This window comes from Alosa alosa, chromosome 2, assembly GCF_017589495.1.
Source record: "Alosa alosa isolate M-15738 ecotype Scorff River chromosome 2, AALO_Geno_1.1, whole genome shotgun sequence".
NCBI classification, from domain to species: domain Eukaryota; kingdom Metazoa; phylum Chordata; class Actinopteri; order Clupeiformes; family Clupeidae; genus Alosa; species Alosa alosa.
Window position 1 is genome coordinate 8,484,075 of NC_063190.1, and position 27,963 is coordinate 8,512,037.

A 27,963-nucleotide genomic window follows, 5' to 3' on the forward strand; every position below is an offset into this window, starting at 1 on the left:
CGCAAGGCGACCACAATTGTGAGTGATGCAAGTCACCCCGCTCACAATTTGTTTGATCTACTGCCCTCTGGGAAGAGGTACAGAAGCCTGCGCTCCCGCACCACCAGACTCACCAACAGCTTCATACACCAGGCTGTTAGGATCCTGAACTCTCTCCCCCCTCTCCCCCCTCCACCCTTAGCTACATAACATCCTGGACTTTTAGACCCACAATGGCTGCCTTGCACTACTCCATGTGTTTTCAATTCTATTAATGGTAGGATACTTAAAACTGCTGAAATAGTTACAAGGGAGAAAAAACGGTGATCTGTTATTACAGGGGCGCAGCCATCTTGAGCTTCAATGATCTGTGATGTCATTGGCATGGTACGCTAAGTTGACTGCTACTTGGAATGCATATGTTGTGGTTTTGAACTTGCAATATCACCATAATCCACCTGTGTGTGCATGGTTATAATTCTGAAGTACAAAATAGTTTAGGCTACAGCACAAATATTTCCATAAAAATAAGCAAAGTAATAAGTAAGTCTGATAATAATAAGTCTGACCTCTGAATTTATTTTGAAAGAGCTTAAATTGATGCATTTAAAAGTTAAAATATACAAACATTTCTTAAATTCTTACAAAACACCCAGGACGACACAGCATCAGATGAACGCAGGTTCAGGCCGAGGTTCTATAGTAGATCCCTTTGATACCAATGTTAATTTAACTCTGGGACTCTGGTCCCTAGGCTACACCTGAAAACCACTGATGTTTTTTTGTTTGCTTTTTTTTGCTGTATGGTAATAATGCTGAATAAGCCAAACAAAAATGTCCTATGTAGCCTAGCCTACGCACCAAATGTCACTCCAAGGCTTTTTGAAAAGTTGGCAGCCCTGGCTTCACACCTTTGTGATCGGTAGGTCTACTGTTTATTTTGATATACGGTTTTACATTGTGTTCGTGAGAAATTCCTCCGAGACTAATGGGTGTACAGATGAAGGCACTCAAGACAGAGCTATATGAAGAATGTGGCGTGATTATGTCTTGGTAATTTTCTCACAAACTCAGCGAATCACAGCAACTCATGGCTAGCACCATTTAAAAGCTGGCATTGAGATCTTCCACGTGGTGTACATGTGATATCTGTGTGATGCATACTTCGGGCTTCAACAGAGAAGAATAGTGTTCTCTATATAAAGTCAATAGGTTATGTTACCATACAGTGACGTAATCGAACATCGCTGCGCTTGATAACAACAAACGTAAAGTTCAGTGCGTGGAGGGAAATGTGATATATGTTGTGCTTTTATTAGATTAGATTTTTCAACATTAATAACCAACATGTTATCAACTTAAATTCTGTCCGTTTCAGTTCATCTTTAAGGGGTAGTGTAACGGAGGCGAACTGAGCTAGCATGCTAGTTGCCTGTGTAAATCCTCACACCCCTAACCTTAAGAACGCTTCTAACCGCTGAGTTGGAAGCCTGGGCTTTTAGCTCAGTGGTTAGAGCGTTCGACTCCCATGCCGGTGTATGTGTTGAGGGGTGCGGGTTCGAAGGCCGTGAGCGGCGGACGAATCACGACCTTGGTTACAGTGGTGCCGTGACCCGGATGGGAGTGAGGATTTAGGGAGGTGAGTGTAACGGAGGCGAACTGAGCTAGCATGCTAGTTGCCTGTGTAAATCCTCACACCCCTAACCTTAAAGAAGTCCTCGGCGTCCGTTTTGCAGTCTTCTTAGAAACTACAATCTGACTACATTTTCGAGGCACGATTGGGTACTTCCGCTGAGTCACGTCCGGATTTCCTCGGACCGGGAACAGAAGTGATAGGGGGGAAAGTGATAGGGGGAGACAAAGCACCCACCAAACGACCCAGAAAGTGTTTTTTTGCTAAAATTGTTGCATAGTGCTCACACCCGGTGTGTGTTCAGGTGTGCGGGTTCGAGGGTCGTGAGCGGCGGACGAATCAAGACCTCGGTTACAGTAGGCTACATTCAAGGGACAACATGCTGAACACTCGTTAAAGGTACACTATGCAAGATTCTTACCTTAATATGACATTTACGAAGCCAATTTGATGGTAAACAAACTTGTAATAGGCAAATCGTTCACTATACACATAGTGAGTCGCTACCGAGAAAAGCAGTCATCCAACTTAAAGAACGGCGGTCCGACAAATCTTGCGAGAATCGTGAAACGTTACTAGTAGAAAATTAAACATTAGTCAGTAAATATAGCTCTTTGGAGAGATAGTTTACTTTTTGCCTGTTGTTAATCCTCCACCAAAACAAAAGCATTTTCATTGTGTAGGCCTACTGGGTAGACTACAAGTCACAAGAAATTTGCTATTTACAACAGCAGAGTAAAATATAAATATACCAATACAAAAATACCTCAACCTGCATAGTGTAGGCTACCTTTAAAATGCTCCCAGATATACGCAAGACGGGCCAAAAAACAGCCCACATAGGCTAACACAATAGAGGTATATATTGAGCTAATGAATGTGATTATAGATGTTGATGTCGTAGTTTGTCATTTCAGTTTAACAATTATAAGCCTAAAATAAGGATGTATTAGATAGGCCTATTTGAAAAAGTAGAAGAAGTAGGGCAATGAGAATGGACTATGTAGCCTACTTTACAGGGGTAGTCCACTAGGCAGCTAGCAACAATTGTTTGCATTTCCCTACTCAATATCCTCATTTGCCTTTGAGTTTGGGCCATGAAGCAAAAAGGGCACATGACAAACACTGATAGGCTACTCATATCAGGCAAACATGGACACAGTGCTGCTCAGAGATAACAAGGGTAGGGACTCTTGTCAAACAACTGCCTGAGTGTGTGTGTGTGTGTGTGTGTACTGTACGTGCGTGCGTGTGTTTGTGTATGTGCGTGCATGCGTGTGCGTGTGTACGTGTGTGCGTGCATGTGTGTTAATTGTATGTTTTTCCAATCATGAAACAATAAATTGTCTCTGTTCCTCCTACCCTCACTTGCCAAGTTAGCTGGCTGCTACTTCACCTGTGATGTAATGGTTTCTAAGAACGCACTATTCTGTGTTGAACAACTGAGGGAATTTATCTGTGTGTCATCTCATATTCACAAACCAGTGAAGCATGAAATTGGTGTTAGTGTTTTTGGTGTTATTGGGTTTTTAGCTTCATTTGGACATTACCTAGTTCTATGATGATGAGCCACACAAACACACACACACACACACACAAGCATGCATACAAACACACACACAAACATGCATAAAAACACACACATATCTACTACTATACTGTATGTGTAAATGTGTACATTTATTTTGACAGACATATTTTCCTGTTTCAATCAGCCTTTACATTATCATCAACCACATGCAGTAGCATTTAATCTCAGACAATAAGAACAGTCTGTTGTTGTCTGTGTCTTGTTTAGCTGCTCTGCTGAAGGTGTCTCAGCTCTCAGTGCATATACAGCTCCTGCATGAACCACAGTGCACCTCATCCCAGGCAGTCTGATGCAGCCAGACACACACAGGAACTGGACTGTGGTTGCCATGGCAACGCAATGATGTAGTTGAGCAAAGGATGATGCACACGGAGGCTGGACGATGACGGCTGCTGGAAGACGTCAGGTTGTGGCTCTCTGTTAAGGTGGACTGGCTTTCACTGAGACAAAAAGTCATTTAAATGTCAACTTCGTCCCAATGTCAGCTCTGTGAGTAATATACTCCCACTGATGAGAGTGGTATTGCATGATTTTGAGAGACTGACCAATTAAAAGAAGAAATGGCTTTTTTTTTCCAAGGAAATAAAAAGACACCTCAGTATTTCTGCTTTTTATTAATAGTTATTCATTCATAATCATTTCATTTTTAAATTAATTGTCTGCTTGTTAAAGTTAAAAATTAACTTGCACTCCTGTCCTGCACAATATATATATATACAATATCTATTCTTGATTCATCACTTTTTCAAACATCTGTACAAGATCATGTAATCATAAAAGAGTAATTTCCTTTTTGTTTGTGTTTTATCAACAGTTTTATCTCGGACAGCAATGCCGTGATTATGATCACGCTCAGGTGCTTCATTGTGTCCCTTTTCCTCTTGTTCTACACAGAGGCTCTTCATATCCACGCTCAGCCATCCTTAATGCGGCTCCTTGGAGGAGGAGAGGGTATTGGGTGGGGTTGGGGGCTGCAGGTCTGACCGAATGCAATCCCAACGCAGGGGTGAAGAGAGGCGGCATCGCATCCTCACGTCCAGCATCTACATCCGCACAGGCTGAGCTAAATAAAGGGAAAAAGAGAGAAAGAGAGAGAAAGAGAGGGAGAGAAAACAGAGAAAACAAAAAGAGCATCCAGACAAAGGAAAGGGATAGGGTTGTTTTGAATGTTGTTATTGAATCAGTTGTAGCGCTCAGAGGGAAGAACTTGGAGAGAAAAGGAGATAGAAAAAAAACAAGAGAGTGTGTGTGTATGTGAGAGAGAGAGAGAGAAAGAGGGAGGAGGGACAGAGGATAGTAGATTTTAATCCTCTTGGCATGTGAGAGAGTCCCTGGCTTCTTGGCACTGTGTGCAGTTGTTACGGGTGTGCAGAGCTCGTTGTTGGTCTTGGTGGCATCTGGAAATCTTGGACTGGAATGTGTCACAGCTAACCCAGGGGGGCCAAGACGGAACACTGCTCACTATGCTGGGGAAGGATTATATGCTCGCGATCATCATAGTCAATTATGATGGTAAGTACGCAAGCACACACACACACACACACATTCTGTTTGACCAGACCTCTACCTATGCACCCATACTTGTTACCCCAGGCATGTATAAAGGGGAGAAACAGTCGAGTTCTCTGTACCGGTCCGAGGTCACAGACAGTTTTTTGCTGTACTATATAACGCAGACTACAGGTGCTGTGTCATGTAGAGATTGGGGGCTTCCTAACTTCTCTTTCAGGAGATGGTTGTGGCTGGGAAAAAAGAAAGTTCACTGGCTGCTTTAGATGATGTTAGATTAATTATTCCTATATAAGGTGCCTTTCTTTGTTTGAAAACAAAATATTTCTACTGGTTTGTACATTATTAACTTCCCTATTCCAGTGCATTTATACATGGACACACAGATGGTAGATTGTATTGGTGAGACCGGGTATTATTCGAATACCATTCGTCTTGGTAACTGTTGCATGTTGGTGAAACGTAATAACTTAACAGAACATATTATTTCTTATTTCACATTTTTGGCAGCTATTTCCTTGTTGATGATTATTTGTACTGTGTCTGACAAACTTGAAAGTGTCAATTTTATTGTGAATTTCTGAAGATACCTTCCCTGGGGTTACATCTGCCTTTCTACCTTTCTACGTCACCACTCCTAAAATAGCTTTCTCTCCCCCCCCCCCACACACACACACTAACCATCACATACTGCACCTGATTTTCTGCACCTGATCAGTTGACATGTATGTGGGATATACTGTGAATTCAGATTTATTGTCATATACCACAACTGCTTTGCAAAAACAAGTACATATTTGGGACAATGAAACAGAGAGAGAGAAAAAAAGAGAGAGAGAGAGAAAGTTGGTGGCCGTTGGCGTCCACACCAGTGGAAAAAAGATCACATCAACACAGTGTAATGAGGTAGTTACAGCAAATGAGAGAAGCACATGTGCAGATGGTTCCAAATGAGCGGTGGACTTGGTAATTGTGTAACTGGATAGAACTGGATATTCACTGATTACATGTACATGCTGACCACAGGTGCAGGATTAAATGGACAAAGGCAAAACAGAACAAAAACACACACGCACATTAGATTTGGAAAGGCATGTTGGACCACGCAACTCATGTTTTGCTATTGCACTGTACCTTAAAAAAAAAAGAATCTTGGGAGCTCTGAATAACGGTTGCTGAGTTTTGGATCTTCCGTGATGGCTGATTGGAGCCAGGCTCCAGATTGGTTTTATGATCCCCCTGGTCTCTAATCCCCCTGACGAGGTCCAGCAGACCATCTGACCCTCTACAGACAGCATGCACCACTAGGATTACCCTCCTCCAGATGTTGCCAAAACTCACACACACTCACAACCTCTCTCTCTCTCTCTCTCTCTCTCTTCTGTTCTGTCTCTCTGTCCCTGTCTCCCTCAAATATATATGGATAGACACGTGCGCACACAAACACAATAACAACAACATCAACAACAACATATTCTTGTTTTCCTTGTACTGTACTTAGCCCTCTCACATGTTCTTCAATCTTCATACATTTGAGTCTCTTGGTTTTCCTCTCTGTGTGTCCTCAACACTCTATAGGGCTGTGTTGACCTTGGCTTGCACTGGTGCACTTGCTTTCCCACTCCTGCTTTGCCTTTTATTTCATGAGCTCTACAACAAAGGCTTTAGAAAAACGATGATTGGGATTATCAGGACAGCCACCTCACCTCAAAAGCAACCTGGTTCCTAACTCTCTAAAGGGAGCTGTTAGGCCCACGATTGGCTTCTTGAGAGCTGTTAGATAATGAGCACAATCAGAGAGAGAGAGAGAGAGACTGGGACAAATGACTGGATAAAGTGGCAGTCTCTGTCATCCGTCAGCAGACCTTTTTGCTCTTCCCCTCTCCACAGCCCTGCTCTAGAGCGTAGACGGAGCGGAATGTTGCAGGAGATTGGCAAAATCAATGCAATAAGGAGCACAGCCTGTGGTACACATCAGCAATTGCATGGACAGAGTCTAGTCGAGAGAGGAGATGGTGACGCTGGATGAGACAACTGCTTGACACACACACACACACACACACACACACACACACACACACACACACACACACACACACATATGACTCAGATATCCAAGCTCCCCGCTGGTAGGCTGACGTTGCCATAGGGACTGGCTACATACAGTATTGCAGGCTCCCTGTAGGGTTCATCAATAATTCACAAACAACCCCTCCAGTCTCCACCACTGTTACACTCGCTGTTGTCTGTGCTCCTTACTTACCTCTGACCAAGGCTCTTTTACAGAGCGAGAGACCATGAAAAACACACAGTGGCAGCATATCTCCTAGAACATATACGCATACACGCATAGTGCTCTAAATGGAAAAGGCATACTACTCAAAAGAGTCAGAACAGAACAGAATTTTACAAAAATTATTGATTTTATATTATAGTCTATCACGTGCAGGTTCTAGTAGAACTGACACATGAGAATGAATGTGGCTTCATTGATGACATCAACTGTTAGTATTTTGAAAGCTGCTGTGATTGATTACATGTTCAGCGATAGTAAAAAACTGTAATAATCTATGAAGGTTTTAAGGTTCGAAATACAATGAACAATGATTATGTTTAAAAATATGCCATTATGCAGTACTTATCACTATTTATCACTATTTCCAGGTTAACTTTCAGCTTAATGTGTGAGCCTGTGAGCATTATTTGATGGTTATGGAGATAATCTGTCTTTAGGTGCTGTGTGCTGCCACCAGTAGCGTCCCTATTGGTCTGCCTGTCCTGTGTAAAGTGAATAGATGGTCCTGTCTGGCCAGATGGCTCCCCATCTGCTCTCTGTCACACCACGTTTTACCGGCAGCGGCGCAGCAAGGCGGCCTGAAATACTCACCGCGTCTCAGTGGTGTGGTGTGATTGTTACAGGCCTGTTAACTCTTCAACCGCCGCATTGGTTGGACATGGCTGTGATTGATGATCCAGGGGAGAGAGAGATCCTGTCTGAGTGAGTTTCTGTGCGTGTGTGCATGTGTGTGTGTGTGTGTGTGTTTAGAATTAGCTCTGGGGAATGTCTCAGAGTGTTATGATTAATGGCTTTTAGTTTTTCCTGATAGAAAGTGGGGAGATTAGGAGTAGTCATTAAGAGCCTCTTGAAGGGCAGCTACCTGATCCTCCTGAAAACACTTAAAGACTTATTTTTAATCATCCATTCACACACTATAAAACACAGGCCTCAGAATTACATTCATACATTCATCATAATATCCCTGGAAATACTCAAGAAACTTTGGAGGTGTATAACACAGTATATGAAGTAGAGTCAGCACATGATTTATGACGAAATTCCTGAATTGTTTCATTTACAGCATTATCTGGTTGTTTCGTAGTTTTTAGTGCAATTCAGGGGTAAGGATTACATTTGCAAGGCTTAACCTTGTTATACTAAAAAATCTGTAGTCTTACTAAAATCTAATTAATAGTCTCCTAAAATTGACTAAAAGTCCAAAATTACAGGATTTAGTCTCTCAGTTAGGATTGTTTGTCTATTAATGATTTAGCAATTCTTTGTCATTTTGTAAAGGTTAAGTTTGTAAATACCATTGACCCGAATACTGACACAGAAAGCGATATCACTTCACTACAGCACACTGTCAACTCAACCATGCGATTCTACAAGTTAGATTGAAGCACTGTAACAGTTTTAAAAGAGGTTGTTGTGTTTAGAGAGCAGTGAGCATGCTGTCCTGATATGCAGTTTTGAATCCTATGAGCTATGACTTGATTTCACCGAGGGGGTACTTCTGCTGTGATATTCCACATGCTCCTGCCAGATCAAATCCTTTACAAAGCAGAAATATTTCCTATCTGAGCTAAAATAGATGAATTAAAGCAAAAATGAGACATCTACAGCTGGGTCAAAAAAGCCACTGCAAGCATTTGCAAGGGCATAGAGACCAGCAGGGCGGCAGACAGACAGGATCTACTATTATGAGTAATGTGAGACGTGAAACACTTACAGTGAGATCTAATTGTTATTACCAAATTTACTGTAGATCGATGTTATATTTATAATTTATGGCAAAATTGCGCTCATTTTCCTTCAGAATTCAGACTTTTTAACCCAAAGAAATGACAAGAGGTGAACAACGGAGGCAATTGTAGCTCAGTTCAACCAGAGACTTTCTAATGAGGAGACACAGCACTCAAAAATTCCTCCATAGAAATGCATGGGGCTAGTTTGTAACGCCAATATGGCCGTTGTCTACACATATCCCACCCCTTCCTCGGCAAAACGTTGACATGTGAATACACTGAGCCAATCATGTGGTGTGATGTGAATACATTGAGCCAATCATATGATGTGTTGTGAAGACATTGTGCCAATCATGTGTTGTGAACTCGCCGCTGGAGCATAATTGGTGTCGTGAAGCCTTGCGCACGCGCATTTCTGTTGAATAGGATGCCCTATGAGTGCCCAAAAAGCGTTGCAATATGACCGCCGAGTGGAGGGACTTGCCTAAAAGGACTTTGGTTCAACTCAATAAGGGAAAAGCCAGAAATATTTGCAGTCAACCAAATGAAAATGTAAATCCCTCCTCTTTTAATCAAACTCTCTGTGATGTGCATCAGTAGGGTGAAAATGGTCACAGAAGAGCCCCCTGGACAGCAGCCCTGTCCTTGAAGAGCGATTCATTTTTATTCATGACTGAACTCTCTGACTCACAGTTCAATCAATCAACAACATGTGCAGGACAGCACTGTGTAATCTGCCAGAGTCATCGCCTCCCATGGGCAACTGGGTTGAATATGAAACTCACGGTCAGACGCGGCATTGATCCCTGCAAGCTCTCGCTCTCTCTCTACATGTGTGCAGCTTACTTGCACAGGCTGATGCATTAGCCTGCGCTTCAAAGGACTTGCCAGCTGACCCATCCATTTTCATGAGTATGTCAGCACTCACATTTCTAACATTATTATGACCGCCACTAGCACCAGCACAGCGTGGTCATGTAGGTATATATATATACAGTATATATATATATATATATATATATATATATTTTATTTATTTTTTTTTTTTTCCAATTGTTGTTGGTCGACAATTCCCGGGATACCGAAACACCCGAGCACGTGAAACTTAGTGGCCATGTAGCCCACTAGGCTGGAAAGGAATCGACGCTTGTTCTGCCCTGGGCCACTATAAAAACAGCTGGAGGCACTTGAAGTCCTGACCAGAGCTGCAATAAACGTTCTGTATCTCAAAAACTGGTTAAAGGAATGATCCGGAGTAAAATCCTAAAGTCTATTTGTGGATGATAACAAGTTCAAACTTTAGGGAGCAAATATATGTTAATTGTAGTAGTTTTGAGCTAGACCGTTTTTGCATTAACAACAAAATGACTGATAGAGCTTATAGCTTGTAGTGCAAGGGGCATTGCACCACGTTAAAACAAATCTCTATTTTTCAACCACTGACAAGGCTCAGAATAGCATTACACTTCGTTGGTGGTGTGGAGAGGATCCCTACTGACAAATCTATTATAAAGTAAACATTGTAAGTGTAGAGAGGTTATAATAACCTGTTTATGAAGTCAGTTATAAACCAGCTTGAGGTAAGGTACGTACAAGTCATTGACAACTCAAGATGGCAGCGGCCTGAAGACAACTTGAAGTGAAGTCATTTTGTTGTTAATGCAAAAAACAGTCTAGCTCAAAACTACTCCAATTAACATATTTTTGCTCCCAAACGTAAATACCTTATTAAATTCCATAAATAGCCTAGACCCTAGGTTGTTTTTACTCCGGATCATTCCTTTAAGCTACAATTTTGAAGTTTGGTATGTTTACTCTTGGTCGCATTTGTTAATTTTGCTCACTCAACAAAATGGTTGCCAGCAGACAATCAGAACAAAAGTCAGTATACTATTTTGTGCTAGTATCTTGTGAAGTAAAGGTTAGCGAGATTTGACATGCTGCCTCACTACCACAATCTGTACAAGATGTATGCCACACACATGCACAAGCACACATGCATGTGCACACACACACACACACACACACACACACACACACAAGCACACACACAAGCAAACTGGCAATGCACATAAGTTTGTACAGACACTCACACACACACACACACACACACACACTGGTGCACATATGTTTATGTACCAAACTGAATTTGACATACATAAGCAGAAATGTTGAGTTGCAACAATCATCGAGCAACCAAAGGCAGAGCATGTAAGACTGTGGTTTACGAGAAGTTGCAGGAGTAGGGGATGGAGAGAAGTTGAGAAGCATTTTTAACTTTTATAAATACACCATATATATATATGATATTTTTAGCTTCCATTCCTGTTTGTGAGGTCAATAGAGTGTTTCAAACAGATTGTTCAGGGGTTTAAGTAGAGTGCTAATGCGCACTCATAAATCACAAATGTAACCCCCCCTTTCTGTCCTGTCCTGGATACTCTTACACTCCTCTCTCTCATTCTCTCTCTCACCTTCCCCCACCAAGCGTGTTTCCCCCTCTGTGCCCTCACATTTAGGCGGATGGTACATGAGTACAATGTCCTGCTGCTGGGACTGGAGGCATCTCTCTCTCTCCTTCTCTCTCTCTCCTCTCTCTCTCTCTTTCTCTCTTTCTCTCACTTGTGCTGAGCCTCACTCATGTCACTACTGACCCACTTCTGTCTTGTGCACACCCCCCTCTCCTCTCCTCTCCACACACCTTCTCTTATTTTTGCTCTAACTTGCATGCGTATGAACACACACAGACACACACACACACACACAAATAAGCATATTAAATGAACTAATGTGACCTCTTTCGTTGCTTGCCTTCAGGCAGAGAAAACTATTATTTTTGGAATGAGACCACTAGGACTTCCTTGACCAAGAACAAATGTAGCTCAGGTTTACATCCATTGGATACTGACTGACCATGCCTGGCGTCGAGGCGCTGGAGCTTGGCACGCGGCAGCCCAATCCCACTCTAATGCCACAGAGCCGCCCGCACAGCATTTTGACCTGATATCAGTCTGACACACATGTGAATGGAGGATCATATTTCATCTGCTGGGTTAGTCACGTGTACAGCATTTGGAGGCAAAACAAGGTCAGCTCAGTGCCATAGATTCCCCTCAAACTCACAAAAAAAGGAAAAGTGTGTGTGTGTGTGTGTGTGATGCCTCTGGAATGTTGAAAAAGCAGTAGAGGAAATGGTGTGTTTGTGGTCCCAGTGCCAAACACTTGTTGCAAGACTTACTGACAATTAATGAAACTAGATGTACCGCAGAGCGGTACAAAATATGACCGCCGCCCAGTCCAGCACATTTTTTCCACAAAAATAAATCACGCTGAAAGGCCTATATGATTCTAACTGTCTCACTAAATTGCATTATCCACACTCAATTCTCACTGGTATCTGCTAGACAACAAGTACCAAAACATGATTAGTTCATAGATTTCACATGTAAAATTAATTTTATACAACCCCACCCCCCATCTTGCCTGTTATTCTGAGAAATTCGTGAATTGTGTGCATGTGTGCGTGTACACGTTTATGTTTATGTGTGTGTGTGTGTGTGTGTGTGTGTGTGTGTGTGTGTCGTGCTTGTGTGTTTGCCTGCATATGTGTGTTTGTGCATGTGCATGTGCATGCATGCGTGCATATGTCTACTGTGTGAGTATGTGTCATACGTATGATTACTGTGAATGTATGCTGGAGGCAAACATACAGAAAAATTGGTCATCCTAGGCCCTACGGTTCTCAAGATATTCACAGAAAACTGTGTCTGCCCTACCCTACTTTTCGGGTCCAGTACAGCGGGGGGCTACAGATCAAAACGAAAAACGATGGTTCCATGCTATCCATGTGGGGTTACATGCCCACCAAGTTTAGGTGTACCCGGTCTTTCAGTGTCCCGGGAATCCTTGTTGTTGGTGTATGGTCACTAAATGTACACATAAATGATTTTATTGTAAGGCCCCCATGAACGAAAAGTTCACAAAACTTGGCATGCATTCGGAGGGTGTCATAATGATCCTACACTTTCAATTTCGTGCAGTTTTGACCATGTCAGCCAGAGATATTGTGATGAAAACACCTAATTTTTGCTTTTTTAATTTTTTACTAGGTGGCGCTATACATGAAATAAGTGGTAATGGGATGGGTTGACATGCCCCTTAAGACCAACATACAAAAAAAAGGTGGACCTCCTAGGCCCTCACGGTTCTCGAGATATTCACAGAAAACTGTCTCCGGCCACCTACAGGCCAGTTGGTGTATAGTAACATAAATTAATTTATTGTGTGGCCCCCATGAACGGAATTCCACCTAAACTTGGCGTGCATTCAAAGGGTGTCATAATGATCCTACACTTCCAATTTCCATAGCAGTTTTGACTATGTTAGGTCACAGATACCTGCGATTACAACACCTAATTTTTACTTTTTTGTGTTTAACTAGGTGGCGCTATACATGAAATGAGTGGTTATGGAATGGGTTGACATGGCCCCTTGAGATCAACATACAAAAAAATTGGTCATCCTAGGCCCTACGGTTCTCAAGATATTCACAGAAAACTGTGTCTGCCCTACCCTCCTTTCGGGGGGCTACAGATCAAAACGAAAAACGATGGTTCCATGCTATCCATATGGGGTTACATGCTTACCAAGTTTCGTCTACCCCGGTCTTTCAGTGTCCCGGGAATCCTTGACAGAAATTTGGACATGCGAAAAAATAAATAAATAAATAAAATTTGACTAAGCTTCGCTGCGCGGCGGTCATAATAATAACGCAACTCTCTGAGGTGGCAAGAGAGAGAGAGTGAGAGAGAGAGCAACCTGATTACATACACACTTGGCCCAGGTGACTTAGTCACAATCTGCTGTGTTTTGGACAGATAATATCTGGGCAGACCAGAATTTGGAGTTGGACTCCAACCTACCTCCAGGATGGCGCACCATACGGGACAGTACGGGCACCTACTACTGGCACGTGCCCACTGGCACCACGCAGTGGCAACATCCGTCATACAGCGCCGAGGATGAACAGAACACCATCAACGGTATCACTGCCAGCAATCTCAAGGTAAACACCTCTAAGCATTCCACTGTGCCAGAGGACAATGGATTTACATGCTGTTTTTGCAATATAGATTATAGGCTGCTTTTATAATTGCTCTTTTCTTGATTGGATTATACAGACTAACCCTAGCTAGGCATGCCAGTGTGACAGATGGTCATCTCTTCTGTGTCCATCTTTTGCTCTCCAGAGTATCGGTGCTGTCGAACAAAATGAGTCTTCATCCAGGCAGAACCCTGGAGGCCCCAGCAATGACAGGTCAGCTATACCCCTTCCCCCCACCACAGTTTACTACACACTATACATTGTGGCATCATGTTGCCTTGTAATAACTGATGAACATTGTGGCATCATGCTGCCTTGTAATAATTGATGAATAATAGTCCCACACTATATTACTCATTGCCAGGGCCGCTGTTGGCCATTTAGGTGCTCAACGCAGAACTGTGTTTCAATCGGCATATGTGCTTCAGGTAAATGCTTAGTTTAAGGGAAACTAATTATTGAAGACTTCAAGATTCACCAGTTCCATTACACAAAGGCAAAGACCACTCTTCATATTCTTGTCCATTTTCCAAATCACAGTAGGTGCAGCCTATGTCAAAGTGCCCTCTCACAGTTTAGAAATGGTCAGTAGTGGGAACCGGATAACTCCGCAAATTCCTCTATTCCTCATCATTGTTGCCTTCATGATTTCATTTTAAAAGCTTCTTATATTAAAAAAGAGATATCAATTATCAACAGTGACAAGCCAGCTGAAACCTGCCACTCTCATTCTCCCTCTTGTGCGTGCTCAGATGCGTTCCCAATTAAATGGAGTAGCATATTGGTCAAGTTACATCTGCTGCATAATGGAGATTGAGAGAGAAGTATCATCCTTATGTAATATGCTGTTGGTGCATTTTGACATTGCAAACATTCTCTAAGAAGAGTGAAAAGCAGTTTGCAGTAAAGCTACTCCTATTTGTTGGCTTGATGTAGGAAGTGATGTGTGTGGTAATAGCGGCGGCACTGCTCATTGCCCTAATAATTTGCACATCACAATCTGGCTGCAACACAGGCTCAGTTAAAGAGTGAAATTGCAAACTAGGCAGATCTCTTTTCCTCATTTGAGTATCCTTGATGGCTTAATTTACTGGACGAAAGCACATTTCCTTTCCCCCGGGAGATGAATGTCCAACTGTCTGTTTTTCTGCCTGAGCAGATACTGTCTCCACTAGATGGCAATTGAGCAGGGGCAGAAGAGAGAGAGAGAGAGAGAGAGAGAGAGAGAGAGAGAGAGAGATGCTGAAGCGAAGGAAGGACAGTTTCTAAACAGGGCCACAATGCCCTGGCTGAGCTCCAGACTCACTTAGTCTCACCCACAGGACTCTTTACCATGTCACGTCCGATGTGACCCATAGGAGGCGCCTCCATAGGAAGCAAGATTAATTGAGACCATTTCAGTTTATTAATCCTCCAGGGAGTGCTGGAGTGGAGGAGGCTGAAATGCCTTAGCCAAGGTGTTTTCTGCTGGCACCAAGGAGAGACGTAGTACCTCCTGCTTGTAAGATTCCTTGCATGTAGGTTTTCTGACCTGATCAGAGGGCAATTACCATCACAATACTAACTACAAATAAGAGAGAGAAAGAGAGAAAGAGAGAGAGAGTGTGTGTGTGTGTGTGTGTGTGTGTGTGTGTGTGTGTGTGTTTACTGAAAAACAATTCTAACTCATTTTTCTGGGGTGGGAATATGAGAATACATAGTTGAGAGGAAATGGATTGAACTTTGACTCAAAGGAAAAGGTAAGAGATCCCAAGTGAATGTCTTTGTCATGGTGGAGTCTGGACAGAACACTAACCACTGCCATCTCCCGTTCTGTATTTTGCATCATTGAACAGTACAGAGGAGCAAGCGGAGAGCAATGGGAGATGAGTCAGTTAGTGGATTAGAGGAGGGCGGAAAATGTCTGTTGTTTTTGTTCTCTTTCTTCTGTTTGGGGTGCTCTGATTTTGGGATGCTTTTTTTGGATGTTCCTAAACAGCTGTATCAGCTGTAACAGCTGTTCCCGAGACTACATTGTAATGATCATTTTGTACCAGGGATATCAGCGATATCAGTAGCAGTCTCAGAATATTTGGCTGAGGTACTGGCTACTTTGTGTCCCTGGTACAGAATAATACATGACATACAGACAGACAGACAGACAGACACACACACACACACACAAACACACACACACACACACACACACACACACACAACAATCATACCTTATCAAATGTATATTTTGTAATTTCTATGATTAGATTCACAGAGGATTAATCACCTTTCTTTGTGCCCTAGGGAGTCCTGGCAGGAGGAATACTTCTATGCCAACATGGATCCTGACTCTAAGGTAAGGATGTTTAAATATGAAAGCAATCTCAAATCTTAACATTATCTTTGAGCACAAAATATGCTTCTTTTTCTGCAACCCTCCTTTCTCTGAATAATGATCATGTTTCAAATATATGATTGAGTGATTAAATCGCAGTCATCATCTTCAGTAGTTATGTTGAGAGGTCCTTTTGGGCAGTGTGCCCTCTAAACAAAGCGACCTCATTCAGACATTCCACTGACTGTGTGAAAGAGGATCCATGTTCCACTGCTGACAGACTGAAAAGCATGAAATGACAACACCAGCCCCCCAGACCTTGCTCCAGTTCATTCTACATCCATTTCTCTGTGGACCGAAGCCTCACCCAAAATGTCATCGCTTTAGAAGTTCCGGAACTTCCTGAGTGCTCGGTCCACCATTCTGGGTCCTCAGGGTCCCCTCTCGTCACACTAACCTCTGGATAGTTTAGGTTACAAAGCACTGAGGTCACTACCTGTGGCTAATGAGGTAAAAGCACACCTGTCCTGGTTTTTTGGGCTAAACAGGATGGGCTCGATGGGTGCCGAGGCCTGTTGCCCTCATTCCTCCTTTTGCCACAACTTGTGGTGTGTAGGAATCAAGGTCTTGATGTGGTTTGCATTGCTGTAGCAGGCAGCTCACTGCTCCGGGTTAGTGTGTGCTTCACCTCACTGTGTGCTGTTTCTGTTTTACTAATTCATGGATTGGGATAAATGTAGAGACCCAATTTCCCTCACAGGATCAAAAGAGTATATATACTTATACAGTACTTTCTTATACTTATATGGGGTCAGTTCCTGACTAACCTCTCTGTGTTCCCCCTTGGCATCTGTGTGCAGTGCTTTGCCGTCCGATCGCTGGGCTGGGTGGAGATCCCGGAGGAAGAGCTGACCCCGGGCAAGAGCAGTCTGGCCGTGAACAACTGCATCCAGCAGCTTTCCCACAGCAAGGTGGAGGGCCGCGACGCGGTCGGGGCCTGGGGGGAGGTGAGCTGAACACAGGCAGGCCGTGTCGCATCGCAAGGGGCAACTGAGCTGATGTCTGATAGGGTTTCACTAGCAGCATTTATGCAAACAATGACACTGTCTGTGGGAATAGAGGTCATGGAATACAGTTTTTAATAAAAAGAACATTTTTTTGAGTGGGAGAAATTGAGCTGGCCGTCTTATCAGTTCCTGTCCTTTTTCCCCTTTGAATTCTAAACCTATTTCTGTAAGCCCCAGGTAATATTCCACATTTGTGGAGAACATAGTATTTTATAGCTAATTCATTGAGGGAATGACCCCATCTGTGGCCGATTTAGAACACAGAATTGGAGCGCATCCAGTCTCACTCTCCTGTGTGTCCTGAAAGGGCCAGGATATGATGATGGTTCTGAAGAAAGACACCCTGAGCCTGATGGACCCAGTGGACCACAGTCTGATCCACTGTCAGCCCATCATCAACATCCGTGTGTGGGGAGTGGGATGCAACAACGGCAGGTGAGCCACTCTGCTCCACTCTGTCTCTCTCTCTCTATTTTTTTTTTAAAAAAAGCTCTTTGACAGTATTTTTTCTGTTTCTTTTTTGACAACCTTAACTCTATCAGAATTCTAGAAAAAAAAAAAAAAAAAAAAAAACCTTTCTGGCAAGTTACACCACACTGGCCATAACTCAGGGAAACATAAAAACCATTTAGTCCGCTGAATGAGACCTTGACCGTCCAAAGTTTGTTATTTATGGTAGGCACACAGCCTTGGGCGAGACAAGCATTGAAGGCCACGGTCTGAGTGATTGGACGTGTACATTTTAGCGCTTGCTGAATGTGAGTCTAAGGGCAGCTATTCACAGGTACTCTAGGGAAATCTTCTGGGACAAGGGTGGAGTGGGGTGGTGGTGGTGGGGGGAGTCAGCTCCTCATCCAATGTCACTGTCCGTGGTAATGCAATATCAGAATACAGGCTGCCTAGCAGGCTGTGGACACATCATTGAATGAGATCAGGCTGAAACTGTGTCTGATAGTGATGTGCATAAGAGTGTGTTGTGCTGCAGACACTCTGTTGTCCAGCACCAACACCAAAAGCAAAGCTGCATATCAGTAACTCTCTATCAGGCGTTTTTAACAGATGACTTTCTTCCTTTTTTTTAACTGCAACTCATGAATACAGAGACAGGTAATCCCTTTTTCCTTTTTATGAAAACAAAAATCGGAGTATTATTTTGGTGCCAATATCATTCATGGGTTTGCCAGCTTGCAACCATATCATGGTCCTTAGCATTGACTGTCTGCTCATAAATGATCATTGTGTACTGCGGGGTTAGTCTCTGTAGATGCTGTATGTCTTTTTCCATTGCTTCTGGTGAACCTGCTTTCCTCTCATTCAATAGACTTTGTACATTTGCTATGTTAAGCAAGACCTTACAAGTACCTATTTGAGATGTAGTATGCTCTCTTCCTTCTATTTTCCATGCATGTCTGGTGATGGGGGTGACACTTTTCTTTGCAACGCACACAGAATCCAGAACATTCCTCTGAATGTTTATGTCCATGTTGCCAACATACTGTAGCTCTTTCTAGACTTATTTAGATTGACTGTTTTTCAGTGTCACCACCAGTTGGTTGCAATGAATTGAATATTATCTCATTGAAATTCCACACCCTGTAGTTCCAGCAGTCATTTCTGATGTGGTGTGTTCATCATCCCTTAAGAGATACTATAGTATCAACAGATGAACATACTCAGTTCACTTCAACTCACTGAACTGTGAATTAAAATCAAGTTAACTCTCAGTTAGGAACAAGAGACCTGGTTTATTGTATCCTTCTAGTTTTGTTTGAATATGTAATGAATCAGAAAAATCTCAACAGCCAAAATGACAGGGTCAACTCCTTTTCTAAAGTGACTCATTATTCATTCCTAGAAGACAGACATAGAACCAAAAATGTTCCTTTTTACACAAACAGTCATGATCCATTCAATTATTTGAACTCGGAAAGTTTAGACAGAACATACTGGATTTATGACAGACATACACCCACACCAAAACACCACCTCTCGGCCGTTTTTCACACCCACTGTTGACTAACACAGAGGAGAACGATTGAAGCTGAACATGAAAAAGAGTGGCTGAAACACAGCGATTTAACTCTCTGTTGGCATTCACTTACTGGGTGTTTTCCCTCAAGTTCCCTCGAGCGTCCCCAAGCCTGAGTCTCTTCAAGATAAACTCATCCACAATTCCTTTTGACTCCCACATTTGTCACTAAATAATTTAAAGGCTGCAAAAGCTAGGAGGCATTTTAGGGATATCATCACACGCATAGTGACTGGAGCCCTGACCTATATAAAGAGAAGGCAACTCTGTGTGTTGGAATGTATACAAGACAGACAATAGAATTTACTCATGATAAATAGTTCCATCTCAGCAATACAAAAACGAAGCAATGGATTCTGCTTGTACGATACATAAGACTAGACTGTATGAGTTATCTGTGTTTTATGTTAAAGACTGACTATTGAACTGTAATGCATGCCAAAAGACACGGTTAATAGGAAATTATATGCAACTGATAAATTATTATTACTGATATAAATGCATTATAACCAGGCAGTTGCTGCTCCTGGACATACATGCGTTTCATACGTCTCTGGCGTGCTGTAGTGTTGTGAGTGCTAGCTCTGGAGCTGTGAGGAATCTCTGGTTCAGAGAGATTCTGGTGCCACTTCTCCTCAGGCCAATCTCAACTTAGAGACAATGCATTGCATCCCGCCAGCTCCTCCCCCTGCCCCCCGCTTCCTCCCTCCCACTTCCCCTTCCTTCTGACTGTCTGCCTGCATAAGATCTCATGTCTGACCTCAGGAGGAAGGCCATGGCCGCGGGTGGCCCAGGAGGGTTCTTTTCAGGGAAATTGGACATGAAAACAGTCACAGTTGGGTGAAAATGGAGATGTGTCTGTGCCTCTCCAATGCCAGTGTCTTTGTCACAGAATGCCAAGAGGCCAAAGCGCTAATGTCCCACATGATTGAGCAGTAATCTGCTCTCTACTGCTTTGCATCTGTCAGCCCTGCATGCTAAGGCTTTGAAAATGACCATCAGATCCTGGTAACGACTTTCAAAAGGATATTTCACTATTTCAAAAGGATGATGGCACCAGACACTGTTTTCCTGTCTGTCCGTCCGTCCGTCTGTGCCTGATATGACAGGATGAGAAAAGTTAATAATACACCATGTCAGTAATGAAAAGATGTGCGGATGTGCGGACACATCACTTCTTTGTGTGGCTTCAAAACTTCTGACTGATGAGAGCCATCAGACAGAAAGAAGTAAACATGCTGTACATCGTCATGACTACAGTTTTATGTTTTATGCTGTTGTCATTTTCCCATTCATTGTGTTGGTGTCGCTGTCGCCACATCAACACTCATGGCAAAGAACAGTGCCCACATTCCAAGCAAAGTCCACAATGGTCTTTTTCTCTCTCTCTCTCTTTCTTACCATAACCAGTGTCTTCCCTTTCCCCATGTTTTGTTTCATACTGGCTGTTGGATTCTGCTCCCCTGCAGGGACTTTGCCTTCGTAGCAAATGATAAGGACACCTGCATGCTGAAGTGCCATGTGTTCCGCTGCAATGCTCCAGCCAAGACCATTGCCACCGCGCTGCACGAAATGTGCTCAAAGGTGACCACGAACCCCTGCAAACTCACGCAGCTCTCTCAGGCTTCGCAGAGTCTTCTCTACTTGCTAATCAGGATGTAATTCATTGTTCTGCAGATCTAAACCCTAACCCTGACCATAAAACTCCCCAAAAAGTTGGGGTGTTCTTTTAGAGATGTACAGTAGTGTTTGTAGAGATGTAGTGTAAGAAGTTGTGTGTTTGTAAGCATTTCTGTCTCTGTGTGTTGCCAGATCATGTCAGAGAAAGCAGCCATGCACCCATCCATGGCAAGGTCTCTAACAATGGAGAGCATCTCTCCAGAGGACCTGCCCAGACAAGGTAGACCGAGCAGCACACAATTAACAACCATGAAGGACACTGAAACTATGACACAGTCTGTGTAAAAACTAGATGTACCGCAGAGCGGTACAAAATATGACCGCCGCCCAGTCCAGCACATTTTTTCCACAAAAATAAATCACGCTGAAAGGCCTATATGGTTCTAACTGTCTCACTAAATGGCATTATCCACACTCAATTCTCACTGGTATCTGCTAGACAACAAGTACCAAAACATGATTAGTTCATAGATTTCACATGTAAAATTCATTTTATACAACCCCACCTCCATCTTGCCTGTTTATAATTCTGAGAAATTCTTGATTGTTTGTGTTATGTTTATGTTATGTGTGTGTGTGTGTGTGTGTGTGTGTGAGTGTGTGTGTGTGTGTGTGTGTGTGTGTGTGTGTGTGCGTGCGTGCTTGTGTTTGTGCCTGCGTATGTGCCTGTGCATGCAAGCGGACATATATCTACTGTGTGAGTATGTGTCATACGTATGATTACTGTGAATGTATGTGTGTGTGTGTGTGTGTATCTGTTTGTGCACATGTGTGCACATGAAAGGGGTTAACATGACCCCTGGAGGCAAACATCTGTGAGGAAAAAATGGTCATCCTAGGCCCCAGTTCTCAAGATATTCACAGAGAACTGTGTCTGCCCTACCCCTTTTCCACCCCAGCCAGCTGGGGTCCAGTCCAAACGAAAATAGGGGTTCCATGCTATCAAAACGAAAATGACGGTTCCATGCTATCCATGTGGGGTACATGCCCACATAAATTTTTTACCCGGTCCCCATGAGTGTCCACAAATCCTTGTTGGTTTTTGTGCAGTTTTAATTTTGTGCAGTTTTGACCTTGTCAGCCAGAGATATTGTGATGAAAACACCTAATTTTTTGCTTTTTAATTTTTAACTAGGTGGCTATACATGAAATAAGTGGTAATGGGATGGGTTGACATGCCCCTTAAGACCAACATACATAAAAAGATGGACCTCCTAGGCCCTACAGTTCTCGAGATATTCACAGAAAACTGTCTCCGCCACCTACAGGCCAGTTGGTGTATAGTAACATAAATTAATTTATTGTGTGGCCCCCATGAACGGAATTCCACAAAACTTGGCGTGCATACAGAAGGTGTCATAATAATCATACACTTCCAATTTCGTGCAGTTTTGACTATGTTCACAGGTCACAGATACCTTCAATTACAACACCTCATTTTGCTTTTTTGTGTTTAACTAGGTGGCTATACATGAAATGAGTGGTTATGGAATGGGTTGACATGGCCCCTTGAGATCAACATACAAAAAAATGGTCCTCCTAAACCCTACGGTTTTCGAGATATTCACAGAAAACTGTGTCTGCCCTACCCTCCTTTCCAGGGGTCCAGTCAGCGGGGGTTACAGATCAAAACGGAAATTTGATGGTTCCATGCTATCCATGTGGGGTTACATGCCCACCAAGTTTTAAAGCCTAGTGTACCCGGTCTTTCAGTGTCCCCCAGGGACTCATTGAGTGAAATTTGGGCATGAGAAAAAAGAAAAAAAAAAAAAAAAAAAAAAAAATATCTGACTAAACCTATAAACCTATGCAATTAACATATGACCCTAGTCTCATGCTTGGGAGGCATTCTTGGGGGTGGGACAGAAATTTTTTTTTGGACTAAATGCAATTTCCTGAATTCTGGTACATTTTACCAGGTTATTTAGATACTTCTATATAACAAAATAAAGCCAGCCTACGAAATTAATAAAAAAAGTAAATCATGCATAATTTAAAAATAACTCAATATATAGGCTACTTGGCTACGCAATAAGGTTTCCATTACAGCACTGCGGACGTTCAATGAACGCATGAAAGCAGATAAATTAAATATCAAACTAAAGCGAAAATGTCATGCTTTTGAAGGCCTACCATTGTGCAGTCTAGCTGTGGTTAGTGACGTGATGCTGTTAATGGGGAGTTTTACATAAACCTATAGGTTATTATTTATTTGGCGTACAAACAGCACTGGTATTTCTCGCGACGCAATAGTGGGGGGGGTCAAACTAACAATTTTAAAAAGTGGGTGGGTGTTTTGTAAGAATTTAAGAAATGTTTGTATATTTTAACTTTTAAATGCATCAATCTGGTGCACTTTTAAAAAACAAATTCAGAGGTCAGACTTGCTTATTTTTTATGGAAATATTTGTGCTGTAGCCTAAGCTATTTTGCACTTCAGAATTATAACCATGCATACACAGGTGGAATAGTTATGGTGATATTGCAATAAGTTCAAAACCACAAAACATATGGTCCATTTCACAGTTCAGAAATGTTCAGCACTCCATGAAATTATGCAGAAGTGGTCACCTGTGTTTTTCAGCTAGTTCATTTAAGATAATATATTGGTCATTGTAATGGCCATAGCCTACAGGCTATTCCTTTTTCAGGATGTACCCATATCTGCATGATGTGAATGTTTGCATATGGCTTATGTCAGGCTTTATATCAATATTTGTGTCTCCTTATTTGATTTTCTTTATATTTTTTTGCATTAATGTCACTAGAAAGCATGGCAATATAAATATATTCATTTATCTGTGTAAGTGGGATTGGCTGGAACCTGACAATATAAGAACCATGATAGTGGGATAATCTACTGAGCAATTTACAAAAATGTATGTAGGCCTACTGACAAATAGTTTACATTAGAATACATTATAATTTAAGCCCCAATGAGGCTATGTAGAAATGTGTTTGCAATTTCAAAAACAGAGGCATGCTTTATATCCTCGTGTATTCGGTGCACGGGTTTGCTGTTTATTGTGATATTAGGTTTGCCACATGTTGTGTGAAGGGTTAGTGAGATATTACAACCGAGAGTAATGGGTGTGCACTGTGTGCAAAATGCAAATATGATTAGCCTAAATTGCACGCCGGTTCAATGATAATTTTCTCAAACCATTTATCACAGCAACTTGGCGCTAATATCATTGGAAAGCTTAGATTCCGCTCGTTCACATGATGTGTGATATCATGTATAGGTTTAGTTTAGTTGAACCTCATCTGCCAGGTATTTGACCTACCACGTTGACACTTCAGCGTGAAAAATACTCAAAGCATAGGCCTACCTGAAGCCGGGCGAATGCGCCTGGGATGGCTTTTGAAGTAGCATCGCAAATGAGAGAAAATTTGGAAAATTCCACAGACAGGGGGTGCTCTTGAACCCTCTCACCGTCTCTGAAAGCATAACCGTGGCTCAACAGGTAGACCTATAGGCTAAACTAATTTTTCAGGCATCTGACCGACCGGGTTGACACTTCAGCGTGAGAAATCGTGGGTGTGGCGTGTGAGTGTGTGAAACTAATCACATGCGTGTGTCTCACGGCCAATGCGTGAGAGTTGGCAGCTATGGAAGCCCGGTCATCGAAGTTTTTACCCCATAAAGCCCACCAGATCACTCGCTTGAGCTAGTTCTATGCTGTTTAGATCATGTACACAAAAGTTAGAGGGCAGTGTTTCAATTTCTCTCAATTTGGACATGCTATACATCTTTAGATCGGTTAGATTGTCCACAATTCAACCGTTCAGTTTATTTTACGGAAACAATGAGCACCGAAGTAGGCTACAGTCAAGATTTACCAACATGGTAAACAGGCAAAAGGAAAAAAAACACAGTAAAATTGATACATCTTTTTTTTTATTCACTCACTGTCTTCCATTTAGTTTAATGCAGTTTCTTTTCACATGTGCACTTTGTACAAGCACTATGTCCAAAAGAAACTAGAGGAGTTAGATTAGTGGAATCCAACACAGTCTTACACGCCATCTTATCACTACGTTGGAAGTGAATCATGGCCCTGTTCTGTGTGTCTTAGTGGACTTCCTGGATGCGGTGAGGCAAAGGGTGCAGAAGTTCGAAGTGGAGTACATTGGCAACCTGCCCGTGTCCAGGGCAATGGGTGAGTCACTTTGGCAAACAGCCTAATGCTACTTTGTTCGTGACCTCGGGGTTATAGCTCAGGTTACAGCTTGTGTTGCACGTTTCGTGAACAGCTATGCACAGTCACGCTTGCATAGAACCTGAAAGTAATGTGAGTTAGATGCAAATATACTTGGGTGGACAGTCCTTTTTGCTGTGCGGACAGTTTGACCTTTGTTCCTTTTTGTGATTGTATTGCATTGTCTCATTTTGATGGAAGAGATCAAACAGAAATAGTGTGTGATCTTTGCAGAGCTACTGATTGGAAATAGATCAAATGGCCCAGCGTTCTTCCTGCTGAGTTGAGAGGAACCCTAGATAAATCAATGATCATAGCACACCCCAATCTGAGGTCACAAATAATTATGCAATTATCATCACTAATTACTATATTTGCAAAGTTACAAGGGTCTAATCAGTCTCATTACAGTATTTGGCGCTCTGTCTCCATAAGATAATCAAGACTGAAATACATTTAAATATTTAAATATAAAGTATTTCAAGCATGTGCAGCTATCTTGTTTCTACCAACCACTATGACAAACACTATGCCAACACAGTACATACAGTAGTACAACTTTTTTTTTTTATTTAGAAAAAGAGATTTACATTAGCCTTGCTCCAATTATAAAACAAAATGGTATGAAAGAAACTTGCATTGAACGTGCAGCCATCTTGTTTCTACCAATCATTATGACAAACATCTGGGGAGTGAAATGTTTGTGTTGACTAACTGAAGATGTCTAACAGCGCGTGTGGCAGCAGAGGGCTGTGAGGCCTAATCCTCAGTAGGAAAGCCCTGGACATATTCTGTCATTCTCAGTCCGTCAGGGTCAGCATGGCATTGCCCTTTTGCCTGATATTTCTTTAAAAACATCAGTGGATCCCTCTCCAGACGCTAAACGGATACATCCATCATTGTGTCTCAGAGAAGGAACACTGAGTTCAGACATTTAACCTTCAACTCAATGCAGAAGTAACAGAGGCACAAAAGGGGAACAGAATGCAGTTTGCTGTTGCTTGAGGTGTGTGGCTGGAGGCAATTTATTTGTGTCATTCTACTTTTCCCCTTTTTTACAAGTATGCATTCCCATTCCGGTAACACTGTACAAAACTGCAGTATTCATGAAACATTATAAACATAATTATAAATGTTCATAAAGTATACATAATGCATTATAGTAACGGGCATAAATTAACTTCTATTAAGAATATAAAAAAACATTTGTCGAATAAAGTAAGCATCTAACATAAGGCAAAGATGCTGTCATTATAAGGAGGTTAAAGAAACATTCTGATACATTCAGATATGTGAGATTCTGAATGAATTCAGTCATAACGATGTGTGAATAATTATATAGACTTGTGGCAACCATTATGAGGCATTATGAAGACTCGTAACTCTAAGAATGTGTTTAAAATTATGATACTGGGTACTTAAGTACTGTTACCCAAATTCCTGTAGAGGTGTATTAGAATGTGGTTAGTGTGAACATTATTTGATGTGTGTGTGTGTGTGTGTGTGTGTGTGTGTGTGTGTGTGTGTGTGTGTGTGTGTGTATTCACGTATTCACAAGGTATGGAGGTTTTAAACCGGGCCATAGAGAGCATCCTGCACTCCAGAGACCGAGACGAGTGGGAGCCCATTGTGATCCATGTGTCAGACACCATGATGTCCTTGTGGAAAGGAGAGGTGAGGCCAGGACCTACTTTACACTGCAGTTGAAGGACACAGTCCATGTGCACCAGAAATTGTCCTTGTGCTGCTTTGGATACAAACATGCTTTCATATACAAGGACATTAACATTGTTTTCCGTTACATTTAACGGTTTACGTTCTGTTATGTTCTAGATTTCTGTTCTATGTTCTCTGTCTCAGGATGGAGACGAGCCTTTCTGGGAGTCTCAGGTGAGGTACCTCACCTTCCTGGGCGTGGGTCACGACATGCACACCTTCGCCATAATCGTGGACGCCGGGACGCAGCGCTTTGAGTGCCATGTGTTCTGGTGTGAACCCGACGCCGGCTACATCTCCGAGGCGGTGCAGGCAGCCTGTATGGTATGCTGAGTCAGGGGTCGCCTTCGCTCCCCGTAGCGTTTAGAGGGCACTGCAGCATCGTCGACCTCTGAATCTAATATTCTCTTCACAGATGTTGGAAACGTCAGGCTACTCAGTTTAACACTGGCATCACTGTGGTTGGCTCGATAATGCCACTTCGAATGCCATATTTAACCTAATGTCTAATTTTAGTTAACAAACTATAAAATAGCTTAGTGTAGTCTTGGAAAACACACTGGGTCGGTTTCCCATACATGGATTAAGCCTAGTCCATGACTAAAAGACTTCAGTGAAAATCTTCAGTGAAAAAAAAATCTTAATCTAGGACAAGGTTTAATCCATGTATGGAAGACAAGGACACATTGTAGGCCTACTCATCAAGTGATTTCTGAATACACTTGCACTGAGCAGGTTTGAACATTACACTGACCATAGTGGCAGACCAAGCAGAGAGTGTTGTGGCTGAAAATCAGAGACATGCTGTAACTGTGTGTGTGTGTGTGTGTGTGTGTGTGTGTGTGTGTGTGTGTGTTTATTTGTGTGTACACTGTGCAGGTGCAATACCAAAAGTGCTTGGTGGCTCAGACTCCTCCTCCAAGGTCGAAGATGTGGCGCGCGGGCTCCAAGGTCAAACGCGCCAACTCCATGGACGGCTCCACCTTCCCACCGCGCTGCCAAGGACACTCGCCTCCAAAGATGGCCTCCTCTGGCGTCAAAAAGGGAATGCTGGCCTTCTTTGAGACGTTTCGAAACAAACAGCCGGTGATGCCCACACCATAGCACCTGGGGTGG

The 27,963-nt window shown here is 42.5% G+C and overlaps 1 protein-coding gene across 2 annotated transcripts; it reads left to right on the forward strand.

Annotated features, from left to right (window-relative positions):
- apbb3 (amyloid beta (A4) precursor protein-binding, family B, member 3) lies at positions 1 to 27,962 on the forward strand. 2 transcript variants are annotated; one of them, XM_048228678.1, is made up of 16 exons: positions 1 to 18; positions 320 to 366; positions 3,411 to 3,692; positions 4,018 to 4,715; positions 13,616 to 13,803; positions 13,988 to 14,055; positions 16,123 to 16,174; positions 17,014 to 17,160; positions 17,528 to 17,655; positions 18,322 to 18,327; positions 20,719 to 20,833; positions 21,062 to 21,149; positions 25,009 to 25,092; positions 26,690 to 26,805; positions 26,992 to 27,171; positions 27,727 to 27,962. In XM_048228678.1, the coding sequence occupies exons 4-16, from the start codon at positions 4,667 to 4,669 to the stop codon at positions 27,949 to 27,951; spliced, it is 1,446 nt and encodes a 481-aa protein (XP_048084635.1). In that variant the 5' UTR covers positions 1 to 18; positions 320 to 366; positions 3,411 to 3,692; positions 4,018 to 4,666; the 3' UTR covers positions 27,952 to 27,962. The 2 variants fall into 2 exon arrangements, with proteins under 2 accessions (XP_048084635.1, XP_048084642.1); XM_048228685.1 differs by lacking the exons at positions 1 to 18; positions 18,322 to 18,327 and having other exon boundaries at positions 162 to 366.
- The last annotated feature ends 1 nt before the right edge of the window (position 27,963 follows it).

Coding starts and splice junctions, on each gene's coding strand:
- apbb3 (XM_048228678.1), top strand. CDS start 4,667: ATGCTGGGGAAGGATTATATGCTCGCGATCATCATAGTCAATTATGAT. Junction 13,804..13,987: donor TCACTGCCAGCAATCTCAAG/GTAAACACCTCT, acceptor TTTGCTCTCCAG/AGTATCGGTGCTGTCGAACA. Junction 25,093..26,689: donor GCCCGTGTCCAGGGCAATGG/GTGAGTCACTTT, acceptor CGTATTCACAAG/GTATGGAGGTTTTAAACCGG.